This window comes from Eurypyga helias, unplaced genomic scaffold, assembly GCF_000690775.1.
Source record: "Eurypyga helias isolate BGI_N326 unplaced genomic scaffold, ASM69077v1 scaffold29946, whole genome shotgun sequence".
Classification (NCBI taxonomy): domain Eukaryota; kingdom Metazoa; phylum Chordata; class Aves; order Eurypygiformes; family Eurypygidae; genus Eurypyga; species Eurypyga helias.
The window spans coordinates 69,734-90,997 of NW_010256514.1; the positions used below are offsets into that span (position 1 = coordinate 69,734).

Below are 21,264 nucleotides of genomic sequence, written 5' to 3' on the forward strand. Positions count from 1 at the left end.
GTTTGTTTTTAGTTTGTGTTGACTGAGACTCATCTTGGTTATGAAACAAAATGAGGTTTTTAGCCATTCTCTAATGTGAAAGGCAGGTCAGCTACATTAACTTAAACACAAGTCCTTTATATAATACATACTCAGTTTAAAAAAAATATTTATTTGTAAAAAAAGGTTTTAAAAATACATTTTTAAAACTTACTCAGTTTTTTTCTTTTTCTCTCCCATCTGAACTTTTTCAGTGCGGTTTATTTCGTGAGACACAAAGAAACCAGACAAAGATTTGCCATGAAGAAGATTAATAAGCAGAATCTCATCCTCCGAAACCAGATCCAGCAGGCCTTTGTTGAGCGTGATATCTTGATCTTTGCAGAAAATCCATTTGTTGTCAGCATGTACTGCTCCTTTGAAACAAGGCGTCATCTGTGTATGGTCATGGAATATGTAGAAGGTAAAATGTTCTTGTTTTGCAGAGGGAGAAGAGAGTTTTCTTACACCAAGAAGGAAAAATAACCCGTATGGTACATGCATTAGAAAGGCCCCCTGTGTGTCCTCTGTGCTCTGGCAATGTGGATTTAGGATCTAAATTCAACAAAAGGTGGCTTTTTTCCCAGTCATTATCTCCCGCTGAGAGCTTGTAAAACACTTGCACTCCAGCTGTATTGGGAAATAACTGCTCTTTGACTAAGTTCCTCATCCACTGTAATAGTAAGTATCCTGCCATTGAAAGTTCATGTGAAAATGCAGTTTGCTTTTCTGGAGTTCAGCTTTTCACTAGCACATGTTTGGATATTTGTAATAGTTGTTTTTGACAAGGAAAGAGGGAAGAGGAAACATTTGAAAAGGTACTGATGTTGAAGGAGAACAGTGGACAGAGGCAGTGCAAGATGAGATACTCAGGCTATGGTTGTGTAGGCTTCACACACACACCCCTACTTTTTTTTTTTTTTTCTTTTTTAAGCAACATAAGAGACTTTATTGGTCTCCAGCTGAACCCTTGTACTACTCCTTCCCAGCTTCACACTGTGGTTACACATGCAGTTGAATCACATGACTGGAAAATAAGCATTTATGACTACAGTTTGTGTCTCTTTCTGCAGCATGTATGGATGGTACTGATACACCTTAGAATTTATGATGTCATCCGGAACATCTGTCCTGTTTCCACAGGTGGTGACTGTGCTACTTTATTGAAGAATATGGGTCCCTTACCTGTAGACATGGCAAGGATGTACTTTGCAGAGACTGTTCTGGCCTTGGAATACCTTCATAATTATGGCATTGTACACAGGGATTTGAAACCAGACAAGTATGTATATAGAATATAACCAGAAGAGAACTTTAAAGTTGTTAGATAAAATATGAAAGGTTTAAACTTGCATTGAAAGTTTTTGAATTTTTTTTTTAATGTGAATGTTGCGTAGATTCATGATTTATGCACAATATTTGAATCTTCATTACCTGCGGTTACAGAAAAAAGCATTTTTTTCCAAAAGAACTCTTCAAAACTTTTTGTCTTTAACATGAAAGAGGCTGTTTGAGTAACTAAAAAGAAGAATGTACTTCTGGCTGAAATGGAGGGAAATATATCTTGGTCATTAAGGAAAGGATCTCTCAAAGTGTGCTTAAAACACTGTTTAATACAAAGTATCATCAACTTGCAGGTATTTGCATATATGACGTCAAGCTTAACCAGATTGGGAGATCTTTTCCTGTTGCATGAATCTTTGTGGGTTTTTTTTCAGTATTTCGAAATAACAGTATTGAATACCTGTAAGTAGCATTACAGCAAGTAGCTGCAACCGAAAAAAAGGCTTTTGCAGCTCTATTAATCTCTTTGTTTAATATTAAAAAAAAAAAAAAAATTGGAGTCATGTCTGTTGAGTGAAAATACGTTTGTAGTATGATACCTCAAGCCAATGTAGTATTAGTTACTGATTTAATACCTGGGGGTTTTTTCAGATGAATGACTCCAGCTTGTTAGAGATAGAAAATGCTCACCTCACTTCAAAACTGACATTTACCCTATTCTAGGTCTTTCAGATGACTCTTCTTCAATACATCTAGCATTCAGCTCTCAACACTTGTATCATTCTATAAGATGTTGTGGAATTACATATAAAAAGTTCATTTACATCTGATAATAATAGTACCAAATGCAAGCCTGTCAGATTTTTAAGCAGTTTATTTTGTACCTGGTTAAATTAATTTTTAAGCTGTCTATATTTTTACAGTGTTAATGAAATATTTTCCTCCAAGTATAATAGTAATAATAATGATAAAGCACATAATATTGAATTATATCACTAACATCAGATCGTTCTTATTTTCAGTTTATTGGTAACATCCATGGGCCATATAAAGCTTACAGACTTCGGCCTGTCAAAGGTGGGGCTAATGAGTTTGACTACCAACCTGTATGAAGGTCACATGGAGAAGGATGCCAGAGAATTCCTTGACAAACAAGTAAGACACACCCTTTTTAATTTCTACATTGAGTGTTAAAATGAAGTGATATTTTGCCAGCAGAATCTACCATAATGCTCTATATTCTGCAATCGTGTTCCAGTTGTGTGTGCGAGTTATTTTTACTGATGCCTCACAGACTATTCTAGGCTTTTTTCTTTCTACATTAGGATCTGTTAGTAAGATGAACAACTTAATTGTGTGTAGTTAATCCAAAAGAGAGACAAATGGAAAGCTGTTTTTATAAGGAATTCAAAAGTCTCAGAAGAGTACTTGTGGAGCTCATGATGCATTGTACTACCAAGGGTGCTAAAATCCTTGCTATGGCCCATTTCCCTTTAAGTATGCCTCATTACCATTGCTCACAAGCTGTTCACTGTCAAAGTTAAGATAAAAACCATCACAACTTTATGTGAAGATAAGGATATGTTTAAGTGAAAATGTTTGTGGTGATGGACTCCCATGTACAAAACGCAGACTGTCCTTTGCATGACAGATAGGCAAATACTGATTAGGATGCCTGTAAGTGTAGCTAGGTCATTCTAAAAACATGAGCTGTTGTGCAAACTTGGCAGACTGGAACCTACTGAATTCCATGTTTCCATATTATTTTACATTTCAAGAGCTGGAAATCGTGTGACATAGCTTAGTTTGACTTGTTTTACCATCCTGCTTACTTTTTTTCCCTTAGGTCTGTGGTACTCCTGAATACATAGCTCCTGAAGTGATACTGAGACAGGGTTATGGAAAACCAGTGGATTGGTGGGCTATGGGAATTATCCTCTATGAATTTCTTGTTGGATGTGTGCCATTCTTTGGAGATACACCAGAAGAGCTGTTTGGTCAAGTAATCAGTGGTAAGGATCATTACAAAAAACCCACAGATTTCTTAACTTGCTGTGAAACTTTTCTGTTAATAGTAAAGATATTTACAACTTTCCTGATAGTCTGGGTTTTCATGCTAGTTTTGCTCAAAAAACCCCACCATTATCATAATACTCTAGTACACAATTTGCTGTCAAAGCAGTAAGAATAAATTCGGATTAAAAGCTGAATTTACTGTCTATTATTGCTAAGTACAGTATTGAAGTAATGTAGAGTACGATTGTTAAGATGCACTGTTTGAAAAAGTAAAGCAGTATTAGTAGAAAAGTAGTGCCACTATGATACAGTGATTTCAGTCTTCAGTAAAGAAATCACACCAGAGGAAAAACAGTTAAAATAAATTTGCATAAATGGAAAAATGCCTCATGGCACGATGAAGAAATTAACAAAGATGTAATAAAACCCAGAACAAATGTCTCCCAAATAATAAATAATGAGAAAGAGAAGGAAACAAATTCAATTCACAGATTGTTAATGATTTCATTGGTGGTAGTTGTAGTGTAATGTTATTTCTGTAGCAGCTGTTCTTCTTCCATTTAAAATTCAATAACCTTTTAGATCTTAACCTGCAAGCTGACCCTAAGTATTGTTATATGGCTTGTGGCAAAACTGAATGATAATTAAACAGAATCGTTTACTATCCTACCTGCTGTTTCCATAAATTTCCCAGATGCATAGATGTAGAGGGCCTCTATTTATGCCAAAAGTTAACAGAATGGCACCTCTGCTACTGAGTATTACCCAGTCTGTTTTACGGTTTGCTTAAAAGGTCCAGTAGCTAAGACAAAAAAACCCCAACCAAATCCAAGCATATAAAAAACCCAGCAGAAACGAAAGTAACCGCACCTCTGGTTCCTTACTGTCTCAGAACACAACGGAAGTACTTAAGGAGACACTCTGTGATGGTTTTGCTTTCCTCCATCTCAAGTTGAAAGCCAGGCTTGTTTGTAAACTGTAATGAAATGGATCTGTGACTTGCCTCCAGTATGTGATCACTTTATACAGCATCCTAGCTGTTCATGGATTTATAGCCGTGTTGTTTTCTGATGTGATACACCGGCCTGAGTGGCAAGGAGAATCAACTGTTTAATTAACACAAGCAGCAAATGTTGGCTTTGTTCTGGATGCCTCATGGCTGCGATACATATTCATGCTTTATTTTCCAAATCAGATTTAAACTGCAGTGGAAGCTGTAAGCAGGCAAACATAGAAATAACTCATGGTTTTATTGCATTTCCAGACCCATGCACATGTGTTTTTGTCTTTATGCTCTCTGACTGGGAGAAAGGGAGGGAATAGTCTAAAATTAATGACAAAATTTGCACTTTAGACTTTACTTTGCAGGTAATATCAATTTTACATTTTGTAGAATAAATTGTAGAACAAATCATATGTTATGATCTGGCTGAGACTTTTATCTGTTTGTGTCCATTTTTATCTGTTTGTGTCCATTTATCTTCCAGAAATTATCTGTAGGTGTGTGTTTGTAATCTTGATCTAATCCCACTCACTCTCCAAGACTGTTGGTCATCTTAGTTTCTAGTTTTGATGTTGACTTGTCAGTTTCTTTTATTTTAAATATCTGTACTTACTGAAATTATGCTTACTGTCAGTATCTGCAGATCTCTTTCCTGTGCTAAAATACATGGTCCCCTTGTATACAGCTGTAAAAACCATGTTAAAGAACCCAAACTATAGCCTGGACTTTTATTCCAGTTTCTGTGGGTGAAATCTGTGTCCTTCAAAATCTTGCCACCTCATTTTACCTCACTCCTTTATTATAGTGGTGGGCCTTTCCTACCCCCAGGTTGTAGGATTACAACTGTGGGACACCTCCATGTGCACTTGGATGCCTAAAATGATCAGGATTAAAAATAATGCTCCAGAAACAGGTTACGTTCCGTGCCTGTTTATTTCAGTACCTTGCCTTAAACTGTGAAATGCAAAGATTAAATGTATGTACCTTCTGATGTTTATTTCTCCAATGCTGATCATTTTGAAGGAAGAGTCTAGATCATATAATGACCACAAAATCCTCACAGCTTTCTGTGTTTCCTGAGGTCCTAGCATTCTGTTTCTCTGATGCCAAAATCCTTGTACCTCACAAGAAATTCTGCAGAGTTTTGTCTAAACCTGCAGTGTATTTCATTTGTAGAGGCACCTTCTGCTAAAAATCATACAGAACTTGCTCTGCAAGCTGTTACAAAGTTTGTGGTCGTATTGAAACTGGCATGATTTTCCATTGTTTAATTTAAATGAAGGTTTGGCAGAATTTTAATTCAGCCTTTCCTGAATACTCATGGTTTAATATCTTGATCTTGTGATTTATGTCCAACTCGCTATGAAGTGCCAAAGCCTTAGCAATATGAGAGTCAGTGGAGTGAGGTGGTTTTCCTCTGAGACACTTAGGGAAAAGCTCCAGTGCATATACCTCTGCAGAGTCCAATACCTTGGCCCTTAGTCATGGGAGTGATGATTTCAGTGACCCTACTGGCATTAGGGCAGGATTACAGGCGTGAACAGCGACTGGTGGTTCAGGCCAGCTGGGTCCATCTTAGCAGTAGTTTCTGTGGAAGAGAACTAAAATTTAAACCATGACTTCGGCAGGGATGTGGGGTGGGGGGCAGTAGTTTCCATGAGCCAATCATACCTGTATTCTGTTGTTAAACACTGTTTTGGGTTAAAGGATACTTCTGAGGAAAATGGGAACATACCAGTAAGTCTATGGGATCTGTATAGAGTATAAAAATTGGAAGTAATTGGTATGCAAAGGAAAGCAACTTGAAAAAGTGGCCTTAAGTGTATGACTTTACTGCCAGCTCACTACAAGAGGTTTCACACAGTTTCTGCTGAATGTTGGGATCAGACTTCAGTAATAACAAACAACTTTCTGTTTTACTAGATGAAATCAACTGGCCTGAAGAGGATGAAGCACCACCTCCAGATGCCCAGGATCTGATTACGCTGTTGCTCAGGCAGAATCCTTTGGAACGACTAGGAACAGGTTAGGAGGAACTGCTTTAAATTGTCAGTGTGCTACAGAACATAGAATTTCTGTATTTGGTATTGGGAGCTTTTGTTCACCTATTTGTTTTGTCTGGGAAACACCTGTCAGGGCAAGTAGCATGACAACATGCCATCATAGCAGAGGGTATTTTATAGAATCAGACTAATAATATGAGCTTAACAACCCAACGACTATCTTTTTTTTTGGAGTTTACATGTGGTCATTCATGCTCACTCTTCTCTTTGATAAATAAAACGGGAATTTCTCAAAGACCCAGTTAGCCATTGGATGGTTTAGTTATTAAATAACTAAACACAGAAATGGAGAAGGGGAATCAATACACAACTGATGCTTCCTTTTTTCTTAAGTATATTAACATGGGAAATTGGTTCTTCCAGGCTTTAGGGTGGGTGATGAGTACTTGAACTGATTATTCAGAAATTACCGTCTGAGGTTGTATTGTGGAAGGTTTTGTCATTCTCATTCATCAAGCACTACTGCCTTGCATGAAAAGGAACAAAACCAAAAGTGTGAATGTTAAGGAAGTAAATGGATATTGGTGAGAAAAGAAGCTGTCTGCTTATTCCACTGTGGTGATTCAGTGCTGTGCTCATTCCACTTCAAGACAAGAGCCTTGCATGTGGTATTAGGAGCAGTGAGCCTGTGTAGGCTAATGAAAGCATTGTGCACTTATGTAATAGTTTTTTTTATTAATTGGTGGAGCAGGATTTATTTGGGAATTTGGGTGAGAAGCAGTAATGAAGAATATTGCGTATGATTTTTAAAGTGTTAATGTATGGGAACCCTAGTCACTGACTGCCATCCCCCTGGGAAAAGCACTGTGTAAACAGAGCAAAAAAGGCCTCCTATGTAAGAGTTTGAATGTAGACATAGAGGTATAGTCTTATTTATATTGAGCACTGTATGCCATGGATATAAATACATTGGGGATCCTAAGGAAATCAAGTGGCAGGCTGAGTCAGCATGAGAGTACTTGGAAAATTGCGGGCAAAACTGAGACCAGTGGTCAGATTGTGCTGCATATTTTCAGAACTAATATAAAAAGGAGATTTAGGAATCAGTTCATAACTGGCCTTACCACAGCTGCTCAGGGAACGTGAGTATAACCCAGACCCCAAGTATTGTTGATGCAGTCCCATATGACAGGTCTTCCTTTGGGACCTGGTGACATGACTGAGTGAACCACATGTCCCTTTCTCCCTGAGTATCTGGAGTTTGTGTGAACAGCCCTTAGACATCACTGTAGCTGTTGGTCTGGAGATAGTAGCATCCAGCAAAGTTTCATGTTTTCCCTTGCCCATGTTGCCTTGGCAGCTGGCTGGCATTGGCCCTTTTGGGCATAGGGTAGGCTTCTGGCATCTTCTCGATGAAGCCATCTCTACAGCCACCTTGCCACTATCAAAACCATGCCACGTAAACCCAGTACAATCAAGTACTGGGCAGTAACTCTTGCTGCTGTAGGTTACCCCTTCAGTTTTTGGGATTTGACTTAGGCTTATTGATAACATTCTCACCACCTTACATGGACAAAAATTCCAGTACTTTGTTGTGTTCTTATAGTTGTTTCTTGACTTGAAACTAGTGTAATAGTTTAACACACATTTTAACAAGTAGATAGTAATTGACAAGCAGATAAATGATAAGGTATTTCCTATAGAATGGTGTATTACTGCCATAAAACACCAAAAGAAGCTCCTAGCCAGCAATGGTATTTTCATTGAGCGACTATTAAGAACCATTCTTCATTATATTCTAACTGGTACTTATTCATCTATTGTTCATATTTATATTTTGATGGCTGCTGCATCTGTTTCTTCTGACTAATGTGTAGCTGACAGATAATACTAAGTATATGCAGAAAAAAAGGAAACGTTAAAAAGGGGAAGATGATAAAGCAATGCCACTAGTGTCAAAGAAATGGCAATAACAGCACGGGGGCAGTGAGATGCTCTGACAGGTTTACTAGTGGAAATCTGTAGTAGATGTTCCCTGCCTGTGGTGATGACTACACCCTTCCCCTGGCCAAAACCCGCAAATTATCATGGTTCTATTGAATTAATGTCAGAGGATTTGGTATCGTTTTCTCAGTGTTTTTCTCTGGCTCCCCCAGGTGGTGCATATGAAGTAAAGCAGCACCGGTTCTTCAGAAACCTTGACTGGAACGGCCTGCTGAGACAGAAAGCAGAATTTATTCCACAGTTGGAGTCTGAAGATGACACAAGTTATTTTGACAGTAGGTGTCTGATGGCATTAAAAAACCGTGATGAACGCTTTGTTTAAATAATCACTGCCTTAGACTTTTTCTTATTGATTTGAAAAGCTCCTTTATCAGAACCACTGGCAGCTTCCAATTTCACTGGAGGTTTGACATGTCAGCAGAAATAATCTTAAGAATAAAATTATGCTTTTAGTTAATACTAAACTTTGGTACCCATTCTTCTTGGTAAAGTCAAATACTTTATTTGCCTTGTCTGTAGCTCGTTCTGAGAAATACCACCACATGGAAACTGAGGAAGAAGATGATACGAACGATGAAGATTTTAATTTGGAGATGAGACAGTTTTCCTCATGTTCACACAGATTTTCAAAAGTAAGTAAAAATTGCTGTAATGTTAATACGTATTGTGTACATAAACATTTTACTACTTTTACTTAGTTTGGAAATGTTGGATATAGAAGAGATGTACAGGGCATTGTTTCTTCAAGAAATGTTAACTGAAATTGAGCAAGAAGGAAAGGAATACCATTAAATCAAAACATGGCAAGATTCTATGGGAAAGTTACTTCTTGAATCCTTAAGAAAGTAATAGAAAATGGTATAAAGCGGTTGCTATTTTCTATAGAAAACTCATGGTAGCCTAAGAAAAAGTTAAGGGAAACTGTTCTGTTAAATTACGTTACCTTTCTTGTACACAGTTTGCATGTCACTCCACTTGTGTCCTGGGTATCTTGCAGGTTATGACGTAACAGAGATTACAGTGCTAGCCTGTAGTAGCTATTAATTAAATGACATTAGACTGAAGGGAAAAAGCAAAGTAGTGGTTAGCATGTGATTTGGTCAAGGGCAGATGTGGATTTGAGGGGATGATTGGAATGCTGTAAATTGAAGGTAAAGCTCTGACTGTCCAAAGGGGAGTATAGTTTAGTGGTTGAGAGCTAATTATGGCTGGACAAGGGACACCAGCAGGAGCAGGGTGGACATGCTCAGGAAATACTGTAGAGGCTAAATTGACAGAAAATAATGGAATTGGAATGCCTAATGAGCATGCCTTTAGTCTTAGCATAGCATGTATCAATGGTTCTCAAAAGCTTTGGATTTACAAAGTTTCTTTAAACTACGTTAGGAGCTGTTCAGAGATATGTGGAAACTCTGGGTTTGGCTTGTGTGTCCAGGGTTATGCTTTATGGAATTGGTAGGTTTTGTGCTGGCTCTGCAGCACCACATATGCATTGTATCTGTGATAGCATGGAAGAGCAGAGACAGGAATTGTGATTGTAGTTCTCTTCATTCTGTGTAAACTCTTCATTTTGACTTGGTGGTATGTTTCATGTTCAGATCGTAGTGAATGGCAGAGTCTCTTTGGACATAACTGATGATTGGCCACAGGCACAAACTGAAACACAGGAAGTTCTGTCTGAAGATAAGGAAACACTTTTTACTGTGAGGGTGATTGACCACTGGCACGGGTTGTCCAGGGAGAGGTGGTGGAGTCTCCATCCTTGGAGGTCTTGAAAAGCCATCTGGACATGGTTCTGAGCAACCAGCTCTAGGTGACCCTGCTTGTGCAGAGGGGTTGCACAACAAGACCTGCAGAGGTCCCTTCCAACTTCATTCTGTAAACTTGTGTCGGTTTGTTAATGATGTTATATGTCATTGCATCTCTAACTCTGCCTCTAAGTCTCTAGAACATACAGTTGACAATTTGTGTGCTGTTTCTCAGCTAAGCCATTATCGGAATTCATGTTTTCTAAATCATTTAGCGAAGTAAGTTATTCATAAAGTCAATTCAGGTTATTTTTTCTGCTTTCCACATCTGACTGGTATATATTAAACCCGTATATTAGGGTTAGGGCTTTTTTACCTTTATGGTTTTGTGGTTGTGAATAAATCCAAGATGTACATTAATCTTGTGACCTAGAGACCCTGGGGCTATGGGTTTTCTTTGTACTCTCATTTCACATAGTGAAATGGGCAGAAAGCAGATGAATTCATGATGAGAAATGTTATCCATGACCCTTAGCCAAGAAAGCAAAACAGGAAAGCATTTTATGGACACAAACTCTTGGAAATTTAAAAAGGCTCAAGAAGTTTGCACCCTGAAATACTTTATAAGCATTTTGAACACATGGAGTGTACAACCTGAAATGTGTTTTTCCTGCATATCTTTTTACATCAAGTATGTCAGTGATGAGTTGGGGTTTTTTTTTGTCTGTAACAGGTTTTCAGTAGCATCGATCGAGTCAGTCAGACACAAAGTGAAGAAAAGGAAGATTCAGGAGACAAAACAAAAAGTGTAACATTGCATTCAGTGGAATCTCTAAGCTGGAGTTCAGAATATTCTGAAATGTAAGTACAAGGAAATGCTAGAAACGATGCATGTCCTGCTTATGAGATAGCAGGCTTCCTCATCTCACTAAGTGCTTATTTTTAATGCAGACATCAAGTATCTACACCTATCTCCTCTGACACTGAGGGTAGAGGGCAGCGACATAGTTCTGGTATGCTTCCGAAGCTGGCTATATCAGTTGAAGGAGAACAAGATGATTCCAGCAGCTTAGTGAGACCCCAAGAGGAACAGGAAAAGCCTGGGTTTGTGAGCGAGGAAATAGTGCAAGACGAACCTGAAGTAACCACTCCAGCAAGCACGATCAGCAGCTCCACACTATCAGGTAATTCACAGTGTGTCTCCTGACAGACAAATAATGGCACTACATGTTGTGAAACTTCATTGTTTAGCAGGAGCATTCATGGATTTAGAAGTCCTGTATTTCAGAACTGATTTTTTTTAAGCCATCTCAACAAGGGTCTGGTTTGAGCTCAGGCTCAAGCTAATAAGATCTCATGAAAATACGTATGAAAAGTTTGAACACTTTTGGAAATGCCGGCATTTGGTGTTGCCCCATGAACTCTGGAGGGCTGCTAGGCAAGTGAATAAAGTGGTGACTTGACCACAGAGCCTTTGTAGGATCTGTCTGTAGAGAAAAGGAGTCTTAGATGCCGTGAGCACTTAAAGCACTATTTTTATGTCACCCCTTACTGAAGTTGGTATCTTTTGATCATCCTGAAATGATTCAGATAGCTCTGAATTGCTGTTTTCTAACAGTCTGATGCACCATCGTATGTTTTTAATTAAGACATCTCTAAGATGTGCACCTTTCAGAATTGGCAGGGTTGTCTTTGACTTCTGGAAGTCAGTTTTGTATTAGCCATCTGGGAGGGAGTGTTGCAACCATTCCTTACTTAGATAAATAATTTCCTTTATGCATCCCTCTCCCAGCTCAAGTGTTTGCATGCATTTTAGTAGGATCCAGGGACCTAGTGTGTTGCTGGTTTTGTACTTGTAGAGGATAGTTTTGTGTAACTGTTGGAAGACCTGATGGTTAACAAAGACCTAGGCCTGGATCGGTCTCATGATTGTCCATATGTAGGTTCCAGTTACCTTCTCTACACATTTACCTGTGTTCAGTTTCTTTTTTGTACCTCACTGAGTTTTCTCAGTATACCCTTTTATATTCCCGTATCCCTAATTTCCCTTGCATTACACATTTTCCTCCTGCTTCCTCCTCTGCGTTTCTGGGGAAATAAATTTCCTGTGGTTCATCCAGCTGTCTAACCATTTCCATCTCCTTCCCTTGTCTAAAACTTTGACTGTGCTGTATCCCAAGTCTTGCTCACTCCCTCCAGCCCCATGTTATGGTGTTGGCATTAGCACAGCAGTCAGTGATAACTCAAAGCACCTGATCCTCTCCTGTCACTTGTCAATTACACTTAAGAGTAATTTAATTTTTTTCTGTGGTCCATTAGTAACAAGATGTTCAGTGATCTGAAAGGAATACTAGGAATTACTGCTATGTCTTTAAACATTTCCCTACCCTTGGTGCCTGTTTCATAAGGTCATACAACTTACCAGTGACATCCCTGAATTTTTGAAGAAATCCTGTGCAGGTTATTCATGTAACACAAGGCCTTTATTGCTTTTTTGGTTGTGTTTTGTTTTTTTCTCTCATTGTTTGAAACGTTAGCTTTTCTCTGTTCAGTATTGTGGAAGTTCATTACCTATGATAGACTAACACCATTGTGGTTGTAATGCTGAGTTAATGGTGCCAGGTATCTTTCTTCTGTGTGGTAGAAAACCACCCAAAGAGTAAAATCAAAAGATAATTAAAAATAAAATTATACGTAGTATTTTAATGATTTTGGTGATACTGTTTAGCTGATAGAAATGTGTGTAGGATTGGAGCCTTTCATTTACTTTAGGAGTTCATATGAAAAATAATATGTTTAAGTTATCTGAGGTGAGTGATGCATATTGAAATACCAGACTTGCTTCAGCTTTTGGCTCTTATTTTAGGCAGTGACTAAAAAAAACCTGTTGCTTCAATTAGTTCTATTTAATGTTTGTGCATTCTGTAAGTCTGGAAGAATTACTCAGATTTCTCTAATGTTGTTTTATGAACTTGTCAACAGAAAGAAAAATTCCAATCTCACAATTACATTGTTTCCCCTTCCTGATCCCTAGTTTTCCCTCAATGTGTTTATCCCTTCTTCTTTGTACAGTTGGCAGTTTTTCAGAGCACCTAGACCAGATAAATGGAAAAAGTGAAAATGTGGACAGTACAGATAACCCCTCAAAGCCACCCACTGAAGTTGCAGCTCACATGGCTCGTCAGCGATTAGAAAGCACAGAGAAAAAGATCATCTCTGGAAAAGTTACAAAGTCCCTTTCTGCAAGTGCTTTGTCCCTCATGATCCCAGGAGGTAGAGATAAATCTTTTTCTTTGAAATGTTATGGTTTATGCGTATGTACTGGCTTATGATGTAACTGAAAGATTTTGGACAGTCCAGTATGAATTCTGTCACACTTTCTTCTTTCTCTTGTTCATGTGTGTTACTAGATGGTGTAATCTCATCAGCAAGTGGTCTCATTACAGCTAAGGGGCCTTCTCTGTCAGACAAAGCTGTACTTTAGCGGTGACAGCTCTGTGTTTTACCATGTGCGTGCACAGCAGGATGCAGGCTTCGTTCCCTGGCCCATCCTACAGTAGGGGTGTAGCTTAAGTTTTAAATAGCTTACTGTGTACAGCTCCAAGAATAGCTGTTTGTGACAGCAGCACATTCAGCCTGACTAGTTCTCTCCCCTAAGGAAGCTGATAAGCCAGAGAGAAGTGTCACCAAAGTAGAAATAGCGTGTAGGCTCCTGTGTGTGCTACACTGGCTTACATGAAGTGCTCAAAATTTGAAGGCAGAGATACTAAGTGGAAATTTAACAATAGCATTGAATGTTTCCAGATGAAACGTTGGTGCTTTGCTTTGGTGGTTCAGAATCAAAGTCCAAATTTCCCAGACTTTAAGGGATTTTTTCCAAAAGTGGGATTACGTCTCAACTTTGCACATGGGCCATTATTACTGAGATTAGCTGTCACAGGAGCATGGCGTACACACAGGTAAAAGCCAAGTAACAAGAGTTACTCATCAGTTTGTATTCTAATATTTCTTTCACCACTGTCGAGTAAGAATCACTAAATTCAGCGGTTATGTAGACTGAATTACTGTGCCTATTAAACTATAGTTTTCTTTCAGTTTAATCTTGGCATAATTTTATAAAATCCAAATTTAGCTTTGCCTACACTTAAAGACGTCATTATATCCATAACAACCATATTCTTGTATGTTACCTTACCTAATACTATACGAAACCTACCTTAATAATGTTTATCCATAAAATAAGCTATGGCAACAGATGACTAGTGTTCCTGACCTGGTTTATGTAGCTGAGAGTCACAGGAAGTCCTATATGCAGCAGAAAGCAGAGGGTGACAGTGAGACCCTCCTCGTGTCTTGGCTGTTCTGTGGGATTTCAGCATTAACCCAGTGATACCGATCTCTGGTAGCCTCTGGTGACTCACATCCATGTAGCAGAGTGTCTGCCCTCACATGACGTGGCTGGGACAGACACCAAACCTGGAGTCTTTCTGGGCCGCATTCCTTTGAGGAGCTGTCACCCTGTTGCAGTCACCAAAGTGTGTTTTGTGCTGCTGGAATTGTGTTTACATTTGCAGCATAAGCACATTGTGCTTTCAAAACAAGGAAGTAAGTCGAAGATGTAATTGATGATGTTGTTGAAAGAAATTCTTGTGGTCTTACATGTGGCAGAGTGTACAGATGGAGGCTTGGTACAAGCATTGAGTTGCTGTTCCATGATCCAGCTGGATATTGTGGCTTACATACAGTAGTCTTTGTCTATACATAACTGAAACCAAAAAAACAGCCAGTGCGTTGTTTAAAGCTGCGGGATGGTTGGAGGGATGGTTTTGGGTGTATTCACAAGAACTTCTGCTACAAATTTTCTTTTCATGTGTATTCATTAGGAAGAGGTTGAGAATTGTTCCTTCAATGTTAGCAGTGAGTGTGTTTCCTGCCTAAAAGGAAAAAACAGTCTACATCTAACTAGTTAACCCTCGCATTTAAAAATACAGTTTATGCTACTGGGAAAGAAATTTACTTCCAAGATCAGATTGTTGATTAAACTTCTCATTCACTAAGATACACACGGATTGAGGTGGAGTGTTTATGCAAAGACAATTAGGTATTTTGACACAAAGGTGCCATAAAACTAAGCAAATTCCCTGTTCTGTGCTTCTATTTGTGTGTGCTCAGCATGTACTCTAACAGCCAAATCTTTTTCTTCCAGATGTGTTTGGTGTTTCTCCTTTGGCAAGTCCTATGTCTCCTCATTCCCTTTCATCTGATCCTTCGTCTTCCCGAGATTCATCTCCCAGCCGTGATTCGTTGATTGCTACTGCGAGTCCTCATCAACCAATAGTAATTCATAGTTCAGGGAAAAAATATGGCTTCACCATCCGAGCCATCAGGGTTTATGTGGGTGACAGCGATATCTACACTGTGCACCATATTGTTTGGGTAAGATAATATGGATTTTTTTCTTATATACAGCTGCGGAAAACTGTAATGGTATATTTGCTTTTGATTTTTGTACCTATGGTATCTGTTGACGATTACTGTGTAAATCGAGATGAAGTGCCAAACAGTTTTCTTAAAATTAAATTTGTGCACGTACAGAAAAGCAGTGCCAGCTGCAGGGATGACACAAGCCATCTTTGGAAGCAGTGGTACCTTCATATGATGTTGACCTTCTCCGTGGGTCACTTCCACTTTTGGCAAGTTTGGCAGCTGTGAACAGCCATGTCTAAGTTTAGAGAGTGCCATGTCTTAGAAAACCAAAGGGTTGGTGCAGCCCCTCTTTGGGGGCAGGATCTGCAAAACTAGGGGGATTGTAGACAGAAATTGTTGAAATACGCATGGAGTTTCTTAAACTGTGTCAGTTAAGGGATTCATGAAACTCACCAGTATTTTACTAGACACAAGTAGGCTGATTTCAAGTACTGACTTTCTTTTGTGTAGAAATGTGTAGATCATTTGGAATTTTGAATAGCTTTGAGAATTCTTGTGGCACAAGAAAAAGACTGACTCTTGAATAAATTTTGTATTTTTCATCATCTTCTGTTCACTACTGATTTGAATGAAGTGGGAGACAGGCTAAAGGAAAAGAAGCAGTTCTTGCATTTCACTGGTTATCAACCTCTTTAATTGTAAAATAAATGTAATTTATGTAAATACTCATTTATATTCGTTTTATGATTGAGGTTGATAAATTATATATTTTACATAATTTATATATTATACATACATAAACATTGGGTGTGCATGCGTAAACTATTTCAACTACCTTAAAATGATTTTGAAACATTGATTACAAATATATCAAACGCTTTCAAGTTTTGTACAGTGCTGTGTTTTAAATATGTATTGAAGGTTTTGAAGTAGGAACGCTACTGATACAGTATTGTATTACTCATTTTTCATTCATGCTGTTTACCTCTCACACCTATTAGTCCACCAAGAACATTGAATCTGGAGAATGGGGTACATTTGATTGATAACAGGGTAAATAAAGAAGTGGAGTTCTTGCCACTGGTATTAGCAGCACGTAAAGGAAAAATGGTACACTGTAGTAAAAGTGAAACGTTGGATTTTTTCCCAAATACCATACATTTGCAGGTGTTTTTTACTTCTGTAACCACTGTTGGCTTCAGTAGTGGCTGCATGAGTTAAAATTCTTCAAAAGCTTGTTTTAAAAAATAATAAATTATTTAAGCTACCTTCAAAATAATTTGCAATTTAGTTTGGTTTGGTCCTTTATCACCTTTGTGCTGCACTGTTCCCTCTAATGGGCAGCCTGGTGAATTTGAATCAAATGAGAACAGTCTTAACTACATGATGGATTTAATTTTTATCATAATTAGGTTACTGCATATGACCTCTGCCTTAATTACATCAGTATTTCTCAGGGTTGAATGCTAAAAACCTTTATTAAATTCTGAAATTTTGCCATGGGAGTGAATAACCCCTTCTTTATGATGCATGAAAACTGCCCTGCTCTACAGAGCTTACTTAATACTAGTGGCAGCAAGCAGTGTTTCAGTGAGCTTTAAAATCATTCCAGACCCTGTGTAAGTAAAAAGTTTGAGTACGTACTTGGTGGTGAAATGCCTGGTCTGATTTTTCTTCTTTCCTTCCTTTATATAACAATATCTGTAAGTTTTCTTCATCGCCGACCGGCTTTATGGAAAGAGTTCGTTAAACAAAACCTACCCCTGAAAGTATAAATTTTAAACAGGAGTCAATTATGTGTATTCTTTTCGTCTCTTGATTTCCAGAACGTGGAAGAAGGAGGTGTAGCTAACCAGGCCGGTTTAAAAGCTGGAGACCTGATTACTCATATCAACGGAGAGCCAGTGCATGGTCTTGTTCATACAGAAGTCATTGAGTTGTTGTTAAAGGTAACTCCTGGACAACTGGGGTACAAAAGCGCTTGCTCTTTTCACCGGGGATGGAGGGGTTTATTTGTTTCCTCCAGAAATTAGTTAGCAGATGTTGTGGAGCAGTCTGGTCTACTGGAAGGTGTCCCTGCCCATGGCAGGGGGGTTGGAACTTCATGGTCTTTAAGGTCCCTTCCAACCCAAACCATTTTGTGATTCTGTAAATAGAAACACTAAGCTACTGTTGCACAGATCTGGAGAAAGGTCAATAACTGCACGTATCCTGCTATGATTTTAGTTTCTCTGCAATAAACCGGCACCATTGCTGAGATAGCTGAAGTGCATTTGAGGCACTGACACAGAGATGTTTGTCTCTCAAAAAATATGACATTGTCAAGCACTTCTTGAATTCCCCTGTCTGCATCAGGTGATTCAGGCTTTTGATGATGATGCTACTTCTCGTTTTCTCCTTTCAAAGTGAAATCAATGAAGAAAAGTGGAAACAGAATATGAAATATTTTTTGTCTGCTGTACAGGAACTTGCCTTTCGTAATCTCAAGGCACAAAAGATTTTTTTGTCTTACATGTAGACCAGGCATGTCCCACACAGCAGCTTTGCTTAGTGAAGTTCTGATCCTGTGGTTGGACTTGTAGAAGTAATCTGTGACGTTTTTCTCTTGTGGAGTTTTTCAAGGTCTGTCCTATTAGAAAATCACAGTTTTTTCCTTAAAAACAAACAAAACCCCTGACTTTTCTTAAATAATGGTAATGTCTTAGCTGTTCACTCTAGCTCATCATACTGCAGTTTGTGTGACATTTTCATCAGACTAACTTAGGCCACTTTAGACAGCTGTATATTTAATTACTATATCATTAACAGTTTGTGATGTTACATGTAGAGCTTTGCCTGTCAAAGGGAGTAGGCATTTATAAAAGAAGATTGAAAAGCAGTGGGGAAAGCGAAAGTTTGGAAAGTAATGGAGAGATATAAAGAGCTGAGGAAAGATGCAAAACACTTTTCCTTAAGCCTTTTTTTCCTTTTCTGAAACCTGGAGGAACTTCCAAGTTTTCCAATTTTGCAAGAGATGCATGAGAAAATTCTGTAATCTGAGGCAGTTGGGTGTGCAGTTGTTTTCTGTGTCAGGCACAGAAAAAGAGGAACATGACAACCCCACACACTACTTACAAGAGTAAACTCGAACTGAGAGATTACTGCTGTATCATAAAATTAACTGGGGCTACTGGAATTCTTTGGAAAGAAGTTCGCTGTAGTGGTATACAGTGCTAGGCTGGAGGTACGTTTTTTTAAAACATAATATAGATGTTTCCGGTTGGGTTTTATTTATTGAGTCATTTCTTCATGCAGACAGTCCTAAAAAGCTTAACTTAATTATATTTGTTATCTCTTGAACAAGGTAAAAGAATTGCTTGGGATTGATGATGAAGGTGAGGTTTTCTCCTCCACTTCTTCTTTGTAACAACCAGTATGCTGAGATGTGAATGGCCAGTGAATGTCCACTGGACAGGGACAGCTGTTCGATGTGGAAAAATGCTTGTTAGTCCTTGGTCTCCTCCTTTCTGGCAACAATTGCTGGAATTTCTTCTTGTACCAAAGCTGGAATGGAGGAAGTTTAGGAAATGTGGCAGGATTTGGGGATTTACCACTCTTACTTATCTGACACAGATTAGCCTGGCAACATTTGCACGGGGCTCCCTATGCTGCCAGCAGTTACTCTGACGCTGGAGTTCTGTCTCGTTGCCTTCACGTTTGTGGTGTGGCTTCAGTTTAAAGTAAAGTCGCCTTGTATTACTCATGCCTAAAGGTTCCTTCTTCATTTTGGCAGAGTGGTAACAAAGTCTCCGTAACAACCACCCCTTTTGAAAACACTTCCATCAAGACAGGACCTGCCAGGCGAAACAGCTACAGGAGCAGAATGGTCAGGCGCAGTAAAAAAACCAAAAAGAAAGAATGTTTAGAGAGGTGAGTCATCCTCTAGTCTCATGGTGAATATGTTGCCGTGTGTGTATACATGAGTTAATTTACAATATAGAGTAAATACAGTTCTCTCATCTTCCACATCTTTTTTACCTTCTTCTGTGAGACCCTGTGCTTGCAACACATCCTTCTAATCCTGCTTTGCCTAAGAAGAAAAAACCCTAAAAATTTTGCGTGCCACACACATGGGGAAGACAGTGAATAACTCAGGTTGCATCTTAATTTTGTTTAAGTGTATATTTTTGTACTTAATTAAACTTTATATTGCTAGTTTATGGGCATTTATTATTTTGATGGTAAGTTTCAGTGTATTTTTTAAATACGTCGCTATTACTTCATAGATAATCCTTCAGTTTTGGTGAGCTCTTGGATTAAGAAAATGAAGATTTATACTCATTATGAGCTGATCATTCTTCTGAAACACAGTAAATTTTAGTACAGACAAATTTAATTACAATATCAAACCCACCTATTAGCAAATCAGGATAGTTTGTAAACTTCATGCCCTGCAGTGTGGTTTGCTTTCATGTAAACATAAAATTAATGTTGCTTTTCTGGGGATAATGGAAGAGGGAAGCAAGGTAGGCTTAGAAGAGTTCTGCCTGTGGTAATAGTATCTTCTGTGCAAATTAACTTCTGATTAATGCTGTGCTTTTCTCACTCTAGGAGAAGATCTCTCTTTAAAAAACTGGCCAAACAACCTTCTCCGCTTCTTCACACCAGCAGAAGTTTCTCCTGCCTGAACCGATCACTTTCATCAGGGGAGAGCTTGCCTGGGTCTCCAACCCACAGCTTATCTCCTAGATCTCCTACCCCAAGCTACCGCTCTACTCCTGATTTTCCATCTGGTGAGTGTGAAGGAGTGGCAGGCGGGAGGAAAGAACTTGAAGTGTATCCTGGTTTTTGTTAGCCCTCCTGATCTGTTACACTCTGGTAAGAGTAGTCAGCTCTGACAAGCATACTGAGCAGCTGGTTTCTGTCTGGAAAAAGAGAAAAATACATCTGATGCAGAATCAAGGGTGTTTCCGTGATACAAAAGCACCTAAAAGGGAACTTAAATCCAAGTCCAGTGTCTCAAAGTTCAGTCATAAACAATTCAAGCTTGGAGTAAAAGGTAGGTCTTGCCTGGGGAAGAGGCTGATTGGTGAAAGAATGGAACTGAGGAAAAAGTTCCTACATAATGGAAGTAGCATGGGCACTCGTGAATGCGGATTCGTTGCTGAAAAGATCTCTGGGTGCTGAAGTACGCATCTCTCTGGCTGCTGAAAGCCTGCCCCGAGATGGTTTTAGCATGTACTAGTAAAGTGACTGTTGGTGTGCAATCACTTGGCAAAGGTAAATGGAAGGAAGCGGGATGAAGGAACAGAGAGGGGGAAGGGAGAGATTGCAAATTAATTGGAATGATGAGAGGTTTTTCAGCCCAGTCACACAAAACCTTCCAAATTTTGAACATTTTGGCAGCAGATGGCACATAGGCTTTTTGGACCAGTGAAAGTTCTGTTTCACTGAGCATTTAAACAAGATTCAAAAAAATACTGCTAATCTTACGTTTGTTTGGTTTTTTCTTTCTCTAGGTACTAACTCCTCCCAGAGCAGCTCTCCTAGTTCAAGTGCTCCCAATTCTCCAGCTGGTTCGGGACACATAAGACCCAGCACTCTTCATGGCTTGGGTCCAAAGCTTGGTGGGCAAAGATACAGATCGGGAAGACGCAAATCAGCTGGCAGCATTCCTCTGTCTCCTCTTGCACGGACACCTTCTCCAACACCCCAGCCGACATCCCCTCAGCGATCTCCGTCGCCATTGCTAGGACACTCAATTGGAAGTGCAAAAATAGCT

The 21,264-nt window shown here is 38.9% G+C and overlaps 1 protein-coding gene across 1 annotated transcript in view; it reads left to right on the plus strand.

Moving 5' to 3' along the window:
• MAST4 (microtubule associated serine/threonine kinase family member 4) overlaps positions 1–21,264 on the plus strand; it is a 66,216-nt gene that overhangs the window by 41,388 nt on the left and 3,564 nt on the right. Inside the window, exons 12-26 of the mRNA XM_010153690.1 lie at positions 234–442; positions 1,162–1,300; positions 2,325–2,457; positions 3,149–3,314; positions 6,245–6,346; positions 8,481–8,603; positions 8,848–8,960; positions 10,810–10,937; positions 11,028–11,260; positions 13,149–13,349; positions 15,283–15,512; positions 17,330–17,452; positions 19,276–19,412; positions 20,094–20,275; positions 21,002–21,264. The exon at positions 21,002–21,264 is cut by the window's right edge and continues 3,564 nt beyond it. Of these exons, the coding sequence (XP_010151992.1) occupies positions 234–442; positions 1,162–1,300; positions 2,325–2,457; positions 3,149–3,314; positions 6,245–6,346; positions 8,481–8,603; positions 8,848–8,960; positions 10,810–10,937; positions 11,028–11,260; positions 13,149–13,349; positions 15,283–15,512; positions 17,330–17,452; positions 19,276–19,412; positions 20,094–20,275; positions 21,002–21,264 (2,482 nt within the window). The remainder of the gene's footprint in view (positions 1–233; positions 443–1,161; positions 1,301–2,324; positions 2,458–3,148; positions 3,315–6,244; positions 6,347–8,480; positions 8,604–8,847; positions 8,961–10,809; positions 10,938–11,027; positions 11,261–13,148; positions 13,350–15,282; positions 15,513–17,329; positions 17,453–19,275; positions 19,413–20,093; positions 20,276–21,001) is intronic.